Genomic DNA, 14811 nt, shown 5'->3' on the forward strand with positions numbered 1-14811 from the left:
TTTAACGGTCTTTCTTAATCAGAGCTGAATCACCATTTCCAATAATTCCTGTTATTCAGTCTACGCCCACTGCCCAGCAGGGCGCTGGGATGTGCATGCCTCTTGGTCAGTTTCAGCGATGCCCAGATGCACTGTTAACACGTGGCTCCGAACCACTTACGGCTGCTCCACCCACCTCGGTCTGGCTTGCCTAATGGTGAGGACCCCCCCGATGAGCCCTTATGTCAGAACACTTACTCATCTCCCTGATGTCAGGGCAAGCACATCCTGAAATGCAACCAGCCTGGGAAAAGTCAGTGCACCGACCGGACTGTGGCTCTGTTACCTGAGAGTTCGTAACAGCGGGAGGAAGATGGAGATTGAGGCTGTGGAGAAAGGAACCTCTTCCCTGCTTCCGGAGAATTCTGCCTTCAAGGTCTGACAAGCACAGCTCAGCTAAATAAACTCAAGAGGGGTTTTGTTTTAAGTTTATTTATTTGAAAGGCAGAGACAGATTGACCTCCATCTGCTGGTTCACTCCCCAAATGCCCTCAACAGCCAGGGCTGGCCCAAGCCGAAGCCAGGAGCCCAGAGCTCCATCCACGTTGCCCGTGTGGCTGGCAAGGATCCAAGTATTTGAGCCATCATCTGCTGCCTCCTAGGAAGTGTTAGCAGGAAGCTGGATTGGAAACAGAGCCAGGACTCAAACCCAGGCATTCTGATATGGGATGCAGGCATCCCACGCAGCGGTTTAAGTGCCATGCCAAACAGTGGCTGTGAAAACATTCTCCACACTCCACTATGCAAACAGCATTTAGTGCAGCTGCCATTAGTTTGAAGAACCAAGATTTAAAATAGGGATTTGGGGGTTATCTGACGGTTGGAATTGTTCCCATCCATTTTTGACAAGGAACAGCACCGTTTTCATTAGCAAACTGGTTCTGTAAATTACTCTGGGACAGCAGAGGGGGCGCCATCAGATATACAGCACTGGCTGATCACACCGATTCCTCAAGACAGGAACTGGCTCTGTCATCTTGGACTTCACTGTGAGGCTGTGCCTGGCGAAGTGAATTCTCCCAGACGGTGGCTGTGGGAGGACTCCTCTGGCCCCGTGACCCCGCTGCAGAACGGCCATGATGCCCTGTACCTAGCACGGTTCTGGGAGCTCTCAGGATGTGACAAGGGCCTGGCCTCGTGGACGCTCAGCCCATGAGCATCCTCTCCCTGGCCCCCGTGTTCCTCTCGGTGGCCCTTGCAGTGCTTTTCTGCTCTCCTAGGTGACAAATGACAGTTCCACAGGGGAGGAAGAGGCCAGGGTGACAGCCCTGCTCCCTAGGAAGCGCAGAGCACTGCTAGGTCCCCAGAGCCACCCACTGCTCCGGGTGCTCCCCCAGCTGCATGCCACAGCCACACCCCTGCAGCAGGCCTCCTTGGGGACACCTGGGATGAGGTCACCTCGGGCACCCAAGCCCTGCTTTCTGCACAGAGGACCCTTCCCACCAGTCAGCTGTTCTGGGGGCACAGTCCAGACACGAGGAGTGAAGGTATTCAGCATTCTTTTGCTGGGTTCAGACTTTCCAACAGTGCTTTTCTTAGGAAGACAGCCACATAAGGGCAGTGGTCTGACTACACAGCTGGGAAAATGGTTCACAGGAAACTGTGGCTCCAGAAAGAACCACTGCAGTCCCATCTCGCTACCGCGGCAAAGGCAGCATTAATGAAGGACTGAAGCTGGCAGCCAACAAAAAGGCTGGGCCATGGCCCCAGGTTTTGGAAAAGAACAAACTCATACCAGGATGTAGGCCAAAAAGCAGCACCTGGAGGCGAGAGTTTGGCACAGCAGTTAAGGTACCACTGGAGACTTGCATCCCATTTTGGAGTTCCTAGGGCTCTGTTTCCTAGTCCAGCTTCCTGCTAATACACTCTGAGGAGCAGCAGCGAAAGCCCCAGTGCTTGGGGTCCTGCCACCCATGTGGAAGATGCCAATTAAGTTTGGGACCCTGGCTTCAGCCTGGTGCAGCCTTGGCTGTCCTGAGCATTTGGGGAGCAAACCAGCAGATCTAGCTCTCAGGAAATATATATATATAGACAGCACTTACTAAAGGGCAATGAGAGCTGAGAGGCTATCTGGCTCAAATGTGGAGTAAGAAGGGAAAACCCGTGAGCTGGACTCACAGTTTGGGCAACAAGTCCGTGAGAAGGTAATCGGGGGACCACCCTCGGCCAGCTGTCCCTCAGAAGAGAAGTGTACGCACTCAGCGCAGTGAGACATTGTGTCCCCCTGGTCCCTGCCGACGCTAGCGACCACTCGTGGCCACACTTAAGTCATGGGACCCAGGACCCAAGGAAATAAACACCCACAGCAGACAGCTGGAGCTTTTCACATCCAGACTGAAACCACAGACCCTGAGAACCACACCTAGCCTAGGGACCCGGCCCCTCAAGCCAGTACTCACATCTGCCCAAAACACCCACTGGCAGTTGGATACCAGCCACCAGCTGGGAGCCAGGTGAGTTAGAAAACAAAGCTTACAAAGTGATGGTCTATTTTACATCGAAGAGCTCACCCCACTACTGAAGCCGGTGGCATACAAATGCAGAACGGCTTTGGATTCCGCCGATGGAGGCTCAGCTGCAGTCACACACAGCAAAGCACAAGAATCACCAAAAAGGAACCAGTGCTGTGATTTCTCTAAAAGCAAACTTGGCTGGCATTTAAACTGAGAATTCCAAGTCAGCCTGGAGGAGGAAGCACTCACACAATAGTGTTTTACTGTTATCAAGTAAGCGGGCTACTGAACAGGCTGTCCCTGAGAGGTGCGTTTTGTTTCTGGAGAAATCTCAGCGGGACACAGGATTTACTGTGCTGCTAAAAGTGAAAGAAAAAGCATTACTGTAGAAGCAAGGGCAGGGGTGGATGTCACTCAAGCTCACACTCTGGGTCCCACGCGCGTCTCCAGGGCAAATGGGCTCCTGGTCACCCTTTGGCTGCCCATTGCTCTCACACTGCCTGTCCATGCCAGCCAGAGCTGCTCCCCAGGAACTAACTGCTCTTCCCACTCAACAGCTCCAGCCCCCAACACCTTGAAAAAGGACTTCGTTGAGTTTTGCATTATGTCCTTTTTTCTTTCTTAAGGTTTATTAATTTGAAAGGCAGATTTACAAAGAGAGGAAAAGACAGATTTTCCATACACTGGTTCATTCTTCAAATGGCACTAATAATCGAGGCTGGGCCAGGCCAAAGCCAGGAGCTTGGAACTTCAGCGTCTCCAATGAGGGTGGCAGGTGCCAAAGCATTTGGGTCATCCTCCGCTGCCTTCCCAGATGCATTAGTGGGGAGCTGGATCAGAGGTGGACCAGCCAGGACTCAGACCAGTGTTCCTATGGAATCCTGGCATCACAGGCAGCTTAACCCACTGTGCCCCAGCGCCAGCCCCTGCAAGTCATGTTCTAAATTCCTCCCTCAGCCCCATTAATTTGGTTCTGAAGTCTCCTTCAGACAGGCAGCCCCAGAGGAAAAACACCAAATCCTAAATGCTGCCTGCTGCAGTGCCTTTGTTGGGCAGGCAGGGATGGCCCGTTCCGGTTCTGCAGCTCCCAGAACCTAGCTGCCAAGATTCAACAGCTTGAACCCTGGCAAACAGTAACCTTCTGGCAGCACCTCCCAAAATGCATAGCCATGCTGCTATTCATGCAAGAGAAATGAAAAAAGTCTGCATTTTGCTTAGAAGCCAGTGATCCAGAAGTATGGATTATTTAAAGATTTTTTAATTTCTCTCACTCTCAAATGTGTTTTGGCTAGGAAAAGGGACATTTAAATAAGTTTCTTTGTTAATTTAAGACATGATAAAAAGGATGATAAGAGATTGAAACCAAGAGGAATATGAATTAGAATACTCCTTTCTCAGGGCAGGCGTTTAATGCAGTGGGTTTAGCCACCACTTGGGACGCTTGCATCCCCTATGAGTCCTGCCTCCGCCAGCTATGCCCCCCTTATCCAGCTTCCTAAGAAAGCCACCTTGGACGGCATCAAGTGATGGCTCAAGTACTTGGATCCCTGCCACCTACACTGGAAACCTGGACAGAGCTGCTGGCTTTGGCCTGGCCAAGCCCTGGCTGCTGCAGCCATCTGGAGAGTGAACCAACAGATGAAGCGCTCTGTCACTCGGCCTTTCAAATAAATGTAAGTATGTATGTGTGTATATAAACAACTCTTGCCGCAAATGCATTCACAATCCTCAAAATTCCATGAGGAAGCAAGAAGCAAGCCCCCTGAGGGAGCATCAACAGATGCAGCGAACAGAAAAACCAGCATCCCCAAGAGCTGAAGAAACAAGAATTCTAACTATTAAATAAATGATTAAAATGGCTTTAGAAGGTCAGAAGTAGGGGCTGGCATTGTGGCATAACAGGTAAAGCCATCGCCTGGGATCCCATATGAGTGCCGGATTATGTGTTGGCTGATTCACTTCCAGTCCGGCTCCTTGCTAATGGCCTGGGAAAAGCAGCAGATAATAGCCCAAGGGTTTGGGCCCCTGCACCCATGTGGGAGACGCAGATGAAGCTCCTGGCTTCAGCCTGGCCCAGCCCTGGCTATTGCAGCCATCTGGGGAGCCAATCAGTGGATAGATCTCTCTCTCTCTCTTTGTAACGCTGCCTTTCAAATAAATAAATAAATCTTTAAGAAAAAATAGAAACAGTAATTTTTTTTAAAAAAGAACACAACAATTTGGAAAAGAATCAAAGACAACTTCAGAAGCAAATTTGCCAGTGATGTGTTGTCAATGGCCTGGATAAATGACAGATTGGACAGAGCTGAGAACAGAATTCGTGAGATAAGTACAAGGAGTTACTCTGAATACAGATGCAGCCCAGACATCTAAAACAGATGAAGAGGGTATGTTCAGTGAGCCTACAAGAGTCCCAGACAGGAAGCAGAGAGAAAGGGATGAGGGCATCTACCTGTATCCAACAAAGTAACGCGCTGAGCTTTCTTACTGAAGACCATAACATGAGGTCCCAACAAGAGGAACTAAGGCAAACGCGTATCTAAATGCAGCAGTGAAACTAGAAATATTAAAGGCTAGACAAAGGGAGAGACTGAACTTGTTATAAAACAACCCAAAAATCTGTGTGTGTGTGTGTATGTGTGCGCGCGCTCTGGACGGGTGGCCACCACTGACGCGGAAGCACAAAGCCCTGTCTCCTCTGGTCTTTCGGGTGTGGGAATGGCCTTCAACTTAGCCCCGAAGAGACCCAACAATCCTCTGCCAGACCCAGGGGCAGCAAACTATTTGTTAATTGAGTCCTGGACCTTTCACTGTAAATTTGGGTGTACGACTGTTCTACAGTATTATAACTGCCAATTTTTCTTAAATGCCTAATTAAATTGGGTTATAAAAAAACCAATTTATCCAGCAGTAAGGCATCTCGAGGATATTTTGATGGCAAGAACCCCATCTTGTGGCAAGATGTTTCACAACTATTTATGGCACTGCCATTCTCGTTCTGAAGATAACTCTTGTGTTGAGAAGTTATCATTTTATCTGCTTCAGCAGACAGAATTTCTAACCCAGCATTTGTCTTGTGTCTGCGACAGCACCAGAGTACACAATAAATCTGTGCAGCACAGTAATGCTGGGGCCTTATGAGTTATTTCCAAGTGAAAGCTGGGAGTCTCTGAAGGAATATTTTCAGAGCAAAGCAAACACTGGCTCTAGTTAGCATCTGAAATAACACTGTCAGCTCCCAGCACAGCACACCTGCAGTCTTCTACCATTCCCACCTAACTCCTCTAAGGGTAGCTTTTAGTGGCTTCCTTTCTCCCTTTTTTAGATGAAAATAAAAGGACTCTGAAGTATTCTCTTCATTTTCTTCCCCGAGTCCTTGTCTTTTCCCGCTGCCCCTTTCAGTTTTCCTAAAGATCTGAAAGCCTCATTGTTAATAAGGTAAACAAAATATAATCAAGCACGGAGCATGATGTCCATCTCAGAACAGTAAGTGGTACTGCTTTCTTATTCCTGTTATTACTGCCAATCGTGATGACAAGAGAATACTGACGAGGACAGGGGAGACCTCACAGCAGCTTAGTTGTGGGCTTACCAACTGCCAAAACCTTAAGGAAACATCTAGTTCAAACAAGTCAGATTACTTTTTACAAAAAGCAAGATCTGTTTTCAGAGGGTTAAAAAAGACAGTAGATTAATATTAAAACAGCTTTTTTTATTTGTTAATGTCACATAAGAAATTTAAGCATGTTACACTATCTTAAAAAACACAGCTAATGCGCTTTTAATAGAGAAACCCTTCCCCGCCCCTCCCTGCCTCCCCTCCCCCCGCACGAATTAAGAATCTAGAAGTAACCATAAAACAAAGGTTGTGGAATCCTTCATCCAGAGGGCTCACATGATGATTAGATTAATATTGCCTTCTTACAGAGTTTCTCTTTTCTATTTTAAAAAAATTTGTAGCCTTGATTGCTTATTACAAAAAAATTCAGTATAAAAGTTTCAATATATTGAAAAAATGCTTTCCCCTCCCTCACAGCACCGTTATATATAGCAGAGGATAATCAAGAGCAGATTGCTAATCTAGATGGAGCAATCTTCAGATTACACCCAGACACACAGTGGTTTATTTACCCTCCCCTCCCCTTCTCATAAGAACTTAAAAAAAAATACAAAAAAAAAAAAAATGCCAAAAAAGTTGAGGGACCCTTTCCAGACAGTACACAGTTAGTTCAGTGTCAATAATTCACATCTTGCAACAAAGTGTATGGATATGACTTCCTTTACAAAACGTTCAGTGTCAAAAGAAAATTAAGGCCATCAGATTCGCAGCTTAAAAATTCACATAAAGGAAATATAAAAATATTCTGTGCTTCGGAGAAGGCTCTGCACTGTATACAGGTAAGGGTTACCACTCTTGTTTATCTTGAGGAAGACAGGATTTGAGAGGTTTACATAATTGCACAGCTTCTGTTGGATGCTCTTGGAGTTCCCTGAAGAAAAAACAAAAGGAAAGATAACTGCTAAGAAAACGGGGGCCAGGACCATGGCACAGTGGGCTAAGCCACTGCTTCCAATGCTGACATTCCTTAGCAGAGTACAGGTTTAAGTCCCAGCTGCTCTGCTTCCAATGCAGCTTCCTGCTAATGTGCCTGGGAAGGCAGCTTGAAGATGGGCCCAGTGCTTGGGCCCCAGCATTCTGGGCTCCTGTCTTTGGTCTAGCCCAGTCAAGGCCATTGCAGCCACTTGGGGATTGAACCAGCAGACTGAAGTTCTCCCTCTCTCTCTCTCTCTCTCTCTCTCTGTTCATCCTCTTAGGCAACTTGCCATGTTACAAAGAGGCAAGGACTAACCCACTGGTTCATGAGAAGCCACATGGAAAGAGGTATAAAAGAATTCCATCTCCACTCAAGCTCCCAGCAGAATGTTAACTGCATGGCTGACTACAGGCTTCACTAAGCTGAGCAGAAGAGCCACCCCGCTGAGCCCACTCAAACCACAGACCCAAGGAAAGTAAGAAATCATTGTGTAAAATTTTTAAATGTTGGGGTAGTCTGTAAATGTAGTGACAGATAATCCAAACACCCTCAGAACACATTATCTGCTTCTCTCTAACATCCACATAATTTTTCTTCCTGCAAAATATGGGACAAGCATCATTTCTTGCCCTCAGTTCTCGACTACCATGGTAGCCCAGAGGACCTCCAGCTGCAGCTGACTCAGCGCGTGATGCCCGGCACCTTCAGATCACTCGATCTGATTCTGTTATGTTTCTAGCCACTAAGGGCTGGGACCAGATCTTGTGTTTGCTTCTTCTTAAACCCAGCTATAGAGTAGCTACTCCTACATATTCCTCTAAAACATGTAAGAAGGCATCCAGGTTAAAATAAATAAATAAATAAACTCATGCGACTTCACATCATCCACTTCAAGTAGTGCCCAACTTTGGGGCTATACATGTAAAATAAAGTTTATTTAAAGTAGAACTGGGGTTAATGAAACAAAGCGAACTCAGATAATAAATCTAGAGGCATGAAGACCAAGTCTTTTCAGGATAAGGGTAGATAAACTTTGATTAATGATCAGACTCAAAAAGGCTGACTTGAGAATATAACCTACTGAAGACTCACTAGTTATTAATAATTGCAATGAAATTAATTGAAACCAAATCTGGAGTTTCTTTATTTCAAGGGCTCTTAAAAGCCCAACCATCAGCTGAAATCTATCTTGCAATTAGATAATGATTAGAACTTAATGCAGCAAGGATTTTCTTGCATATTGCAATTGAATATTAGGAGATTTTTTTAGTACATATGCACACGGCTCATTCTAATTTATTGATCTAAACTTTTCAATCACAGAACCCTATAAGTAGGTAAGTTTCAGGACATGAAAAATGATTCATATATACTAATTTTTAAGTGCTATGCTTGTCCTACCATAACATACTGTGTACATTAGAAAACAAAAGAACACTAAAATTTAACAGAAGAAAAAAATCCTTTAAGAAAGGAGCCACCTCCTGTACCCTTCTGTGCCACCAAGACTATCTCTTTGGGAAACACAAACCCCAGCTAATCGATCACCACTGCTCTGCTTCATCAAGAAACGGGGAAAAAAAAGTCAAACAATTGGCTTTTGTGTAATTTTGTTAATTAAACTTCACAATGTTCCAAAAAAGCAATACCTGCTGGTGGAAAAGCTCCTCCTCGGTCACCAGGCCCGCTGCCTCCTCCTCCTCCTCCTCCTCCTCCTCTGGCAGGGTTGTTTTAAAGACTGTACTTCTCTGAGCAACCTCCTAAAACCAGAAGTAAGCTTAATGTTACCCACAAAGGCCGCAGGGAAGAGGGACTCTGCCTTGCTAAAGAAACAGTATTCCTGCATCAGAGATTATTTTTAAAAAGCCATCCCTTCAGTTGCTACTGAACAGGAATTTTTACATAATTAGTAGCAGTCCTCAGACCTTCAGTGTTCCCTGCAGGGGAGCTGCTGGGATCCGATTTGAAATACCTGCTGCGAAGTTTCCACTGCTTTTTATCCTGTTCTGTTGCTGTGAATTGGGCAAATGATTTGGCACCCTAAATTCTTTATGAAACTCAACATGAATTCAGCTTAAAGATTCTGGCTCCTGGCAAAGCAAAGGTGCTAAAATAAACGCTAATAAAACGAAGCCGGAGGCTAGCTGCTGTGTCTCAGGAGCCACGGCAGCCCCTGGAGCACCTGAGGAGTGAGGTGAGAGGACCAGTTCCTTCCATTCCATCAGCAGCCGGCTCCTCTGGAAGGAAATGGGCCCAGACAGAGCAGCAGTGGTTGCCAACAGCATACTACTGAGGGTCCAGCGAGCTCTGCACACAAACAGTCCGCTTTCACTCTCGAGCGGCTGGCAGAAACAAAGCGCCTCCGTCTCAGCTAAGAGGCTCAGGTACAGATTACTTTCCTGCGAGAATGCTGACGTGGCACAAGGCTGCGGTGCCTGTTAAACACCAGGCCAACCTGCTGATCCCACAGCAAGAAAACGCCTGTGTCCCACGGAGCACCCTCCCTAGGGTCACTCGAGAAAGGTAGCTCCACAGAGGAAGACTCTGAAAGGCACACAGCGAGTATCGACACCACAGAATCAGCAACGCTACCAATGCAGATGAGAGACGGAGCACTGAGTGTTTACACATAGACACCACACGTCTACACACCCAAGCACCATTCACATACACACAAGCTGCAGGGAGGTCTACCCGTTGGATGGGATAGAGGGCTTTTCAAACGGGGCAAGTCGCCACCCAGAGCACACGCCACCAATTCCAGATGGCCCCAGGAAGTGCCTGCCTGGGCACCTGGTGGCAGCCCTCACAACAGCCAAGGCCTAAGGCAGGAGGGGAGCAACAGCCTCTGCACAAACAGGAGGGAGGCCCGGCACCTCGCCGGAGAGCCCATCTGCACTGGGACCCCAGCTGCTGGGCCTCCTTCCATCTGGGCAGCCAGTGACTCCCTCCCGGAGAGCAATCCCAGCCGAAGATGCTTACGGTGGGGGAGACAGGTGGGCAGGGTGGGTGGAAAGCCGGCCAGGAACTGGACTTCTTGGACAAATGCCTCCCACTCCCATAAGGAAAGCTGCCAATCATGTTCCCTCTGGGAACAGTCATACGGGAAGAAACGAAGCACCCAGTGAATCCTGGGGCGCGCAGGAGGCCAGCCCCAGTGGGAAGCGGGCCCTGCCCTCAGGACACCGCTGCAGCAACTGAAGGCGAGGACAGTCGGCAAGCACTGCACCGGAAGCGGCTGCCCCTGGCGCTGTGCAGAGGGAACCCCTAGAGGACACTGCCCTGACCGGGAATACTCCCTCCCGCACATCCCGCACAGGTGCTTCCCTCGCACCACAACCAGTCTTCCAGCCACCTCGCCGGCTGCACCTTCACACTCTCTGCTGTAACGTATTCCTGATGTCAGCACCTTCAAGGGCTCAAATGTGGCTCCTCCTCTTTACTGATTCTGGTCAGCCTGTCCCCTGGCTTTAATATACCCAGCTTTCAATACAACTGATGTGACAAGGACTCCAAACAGCTCTAGCCCAGGCTTGCAGTCAGCATCCCAACAAGACACCCTCACGTGAATTCCTAGCTGGCACCTCAAACAATATGGCTGGGGACAGATGTTTGGTGCAAGGTTAAGACACCACATGGGATGCCTGCATCTCGTATCCCAGTGCCTAGGTCTGAGTCCTGGCTCCACTTCCTATTCAGCTTCCTGCTAATGCACACTGAGAGGCAGTGGTGCCTGTGACCCGGGGGGAGATCCCAGCTCACAGGTGCAGCCTTGCCCAGCCCTAGCTGTTGAAGGCATCTGGGGAGTGAACCAGCAGATGGAAGATCTTTGCTTCTATCTGTCTCTCTGCCTTCTCCAGCTTCCTCAGTCAACAGCACTGGTACCCTCCAGCTACCCAAGCAAAGGAACTCATGTTTCTCTCTCATGCCTCACAATGAACTCCATCAGTGCTGAGCCGGTCTGCCTCCAAAGCAAATCTCCAGCTGGTTTCCTCCTCTCCTGCCCAGAGAACCACTCAAGTTCCTGGCGTGCTGGCTTTCCTCTGCCAGTTACGTGTCTCCTGGAACCCATACAACCGCACAGCTCCTTTCTCCACCCTCCTCCAGTGGCTGCCCACGTGCCCTCAGGGTGAGAGCTGCCCTTCGCACTCCCCCACTGCTGACCCAGTCCTGCCCCCTCTCGGTCTCTAATCTCAGACATACTGGCTTCTTTCCTGCAGAACACAGAACCCCGCCTCCTGCCTCAGCATCTTTCCATCTGCTGTACCCTACTGGGGAACAGAATACTTGTTTTCTTCTCTCGATGGTTGGCTCCTTCTCTCCTTTCAGGTTCATCTGCAGGTGTCACCTCCTCCAGGCCGACCTCCTTGACTACCCTATCTCCACCAGATCTTGGTGACTGTGTATCACACCACAGTTCGTTTCTTTTTTGTACTTATTAGAAATTCCTTTGTCATTGCCCTTACTTGCTGGCTCCTCCAATTTTCTCTAGATGTAAGCTCCATGATACTAGAAACCTAAGTGGCTCCTTTCCTGCTCTTCCCAGCACAGAGCAGCTGGCACCGAGCAGATGCTCAGGTTCTAACAGTGAGTGAGCAAGCCTGCCCTCCAAACACGCCGGCTCCCCACCAGGCCTGCCAGCCCTCAGGCTGGGAAAAGGTCACAACCAGGGTGGGAACTAAGGCTTCTTGGCAAACCAACTCAGAGCCCTTGTAGAGACAAACAGGCAAGCAGCAGCAGCCTCAGAACAAGGAGGAAAATGAGAGGCACCTTCCCCCGTTAACGTGCCTGCAGCCACAGCAACAAAGGAAAGCCACCTGAGCTCAACATGTCTACCCTGTGCCGACTGAGCAGGCGATTAGCTAGGGAAACGCAGGATGGGGCCACGGTCACAGCCAGCTTCAGCTGCTTCCTCGGGAAGCTGTATTCCTAATGGGGGGGGGGGCAGTTTTGAGAAGCCAGGTTCTTAGACAAGAATTCTGAGACTGCCACGTTGAAAACACACCAAACACATGGCCACGCCAGTCTTCAAGCTCAGCTCCATCACTCTGAGTGATGAGATAAGCAACGGCAGTGTTGACCAGATGCATGCACTGTGCCGGGCACCACGGCAAGCATCTATACTGTCTCGTTCATGGTATCATGTCACACTTTTATTATCTCATTAACATTCATCTGTAAATGAGGAAACAGAGGGAGGTGAAATGATCTGTGCCAAATCCAAAGCCAGTATGCAGTGGAGAGAGAAGCCGAACTCCGACAGTCTGGCTCGAGCCTGTGCTAAGGATCTGGGCTCAACACACCTCTCCTTGTCCCCAGCTTTTGAACTCAGCTTCAGTTCAGTCTGTGTTAAGCAGTGTGGGCCTGACTAAAGCAACGCTGCTTCGTGTTTCAACTTGAGCTCCAAAAAGAAATCCCCCTTGCATGGTGAACTTGCCGGAGAAGCTATCGCAGTGGTACTGAGAAATGGCCTTACCTCTCCCTGAGAATTTTTCAATATAACCTTCACATCTTCACCAGTGCCCCAAGAGTTCTGATTCTTCCAGATGAGGTCAGTGGGAGGACTGGCTGTGACACCAGCATTTGCAGCCCAAATCTGAAAGAGAGAAGATGTCAGCACACCCTGGGCCCAGCTCGCTCACACAAGGACAGCAACGTGATGGCAACGCACAGTTCCAAAGGCCTGAGAACTGTGATGCCGTCTCAAGAGTTGCCACACCATCTACACGTGTGCCCAGGGGAACTCACACAGCTTCCTGGAGTGAAGCTGTGGCCACATGCACACCCTGGCCCCTCTGCACACCGGCTGAGCTCGACAAGTTGGCGTTTATCATGCATAAAATGGGGCCCGATGGGACCTGTAGTAGGCAGGGCTGCTGTGAAGAGTGTAAGTGGCTGACTACTCGCTCTATGAAGAGCAGCACTAGCATGTGATGGCCATGGCTTTATGAGCCATCCTTCTATGTGCCTTCTGACCCCCCAGGAACTGAGGACATCTGCGGCAGGCTACTTATCTAGAACACTCTTAGAAACTGCTATGTCTCCAACCAGACTGCACAACACTCCGAAGCCTGAAACTGAGCTCGAAAAAGAATGCAGGAAATGGATAAAGAACACTATTCCAGGGAACATACTACTCAAACAGGCCCCAGGGGCACGCGATTGGCCTAGTGGGTAAGACACGTATGTCCCATGTCAGAGAGCCTGCGTGTGATACATGTCTCCACCTCCTGATCAAGAGAGAGCCCTGACTTTTTACATGATCACTTGGGAGCGTCCAGGCCCACCAGTATTGCAAATGCAGAGGCAGGAGCACTTACTGGAATGAAACCGAGAAAAAAGGCCAACTTTATGGTGTGCAATGCCAGCGTTTTCCCAATTTCCAGCACTGCTTTTCACTAGTCTATACGGAATCATGGGGTAAATTTAGTGTTAAGAGTCATAATCACGTCAGCAGTCTTCCTGGCTAATGTAAGCCTACAAAGCCCGTTCTAGAGCTGTGTCATCCCTGACCCCACTCAGTGTGCCCCTGAGCCCTTCACATGCAGCTAATCCAATCAGAGGTGCCATTAGAATCAGATCCACACTGACGTTAAAAGAATTAGAAAAAAACAAAAGTAAAACATCCAACTAAAAATTTTGATACTGATTATGTTGAAATGACATTCAGGATAGATTAGGTTAAGTAAAATATAGCTCAAAAACTAATTCCACAGCTTTTTTACTTTCCTGACATGTAGCCTGAGAAAATATAAATACGCATGTGGCTCCCTTTTTCAGTTCTAGAGTTTTAAAGTGATCCTGGCTTTTGTCTGGAACAATTTTACAGCAAGACCACTGATCACTACCATGTTCCAATGAGCTGATCCCAGTTAATGGCGCCTCCTGAAGCAAATATTGCTTCCTAGGATTTTATATGATAATCAGTTCCCCACTGGCCTACACGATGTATCCATTTAGTCCCTGAGAGAGGCTACCAGTGGAATAGTAGATGATTGGCATAATGGCTCCACATTACTGCAAAGAGAGAGACAGAGAGAGAACATGAATCCAAATCTTCTGAATTGAAATGTCAGCTTCCAAAAGACACAAAATGGGACCAAACAATTTTCTCTCACTATAATAATTACTCAAAAGAAAGAGTCATTTAGTTAAAATATCTATTCCCATTTTTACCCATAATTACAAAACTGGCATTTGATTTTTTATAAAGTGGCATTAAGCTCTCTGAACACATTTTTTAAGAAATCTTAACCTACAGCTTGAGCTTCTGATCTTAATAAAGTTCGTATCATCTGTAAGATTATAAATATATTTAAAATATGTATTTGTATTTTCTTTTTTAAATTCACTGGGCTGACAGTATGGCACAGTAGGCTATGCCTCCACCTGCATCCCATATGGGTACCAGTTTGAGTCCCAGCTGCTTCACTACCAATCCAGTTCCCTGCTAATGGCCTGGGAGAGCAGTGGAAGATGGCCCAAGTACATGGGCCCCTGTACCCATGTGGTAGACCAGTAAGAAGCTCCTAGTTCCTAGCTTCAGATCAGCCCAGCTCCGACTGTTGCAGCCATTTAGGGAGAGAACCAGCAGATAGAAGACATTTCTCTGTCTGTAACTCTACCTCTCAAATAAATAAATAAATCTTAAAAAAAAATTCGTAAAAGCAGGAAATAGTCACCTCTAAATTCTTTAGGGATAGAAAATGACTTCTTTGAAATCCATAAAGTTGAATATATTTTATTATTTGCTGAATCTACTTACTAAATAAAAGCAAAGGAAT

The 14811-nt window shown here is 47.8% G+C and overlaps 1 protein-coding gene across 1 annotated transcript in view; it reads right to left on the bottom strand.

Annotated features, from left to right (window-relative positions):
• Window positions 1-6282: 6282 nt before the first annotated feature.
• The window catches only part of LMNB1 (lamin B1), a 50664-nt gene continuing 42135 nt past the window's right edge, over window positions 6283-14811 (bottom strand). The window contains exons 10-12 of the mRNA XM_062189961.1: window positions 12504-12623; window positions 8677-8787; window positions 6283-6982 (exon numbers count right to left, since the gene is read on the bottom strand). Coding sequence (XP_062045945.1) covers window positions 6941-6982; window positions 8677-8787; window positions 12504-12623 — 273 coding nt within the window. The 3' untranslated portion in view covers window positions 6283-6940. The remainder of the gene's footprint in view (window positions 6983-8676; window positions 8788-12503; window positions 12624-14811) is intronic.

Source organism: Lepus europaeus, chromosome 4, assembly GCF_033115175.1.
Source record: "Lepus europaeus isolate LE1 chromosome 4, mLepTim1.pri, whole genome shotgun sequence".
Taxonomy (NCBI): Eukaryota; Metazoa; Chordata; class Mammalia; order Lagomorpha; family Leporidae; genus Lepus; species Lepus europaeus.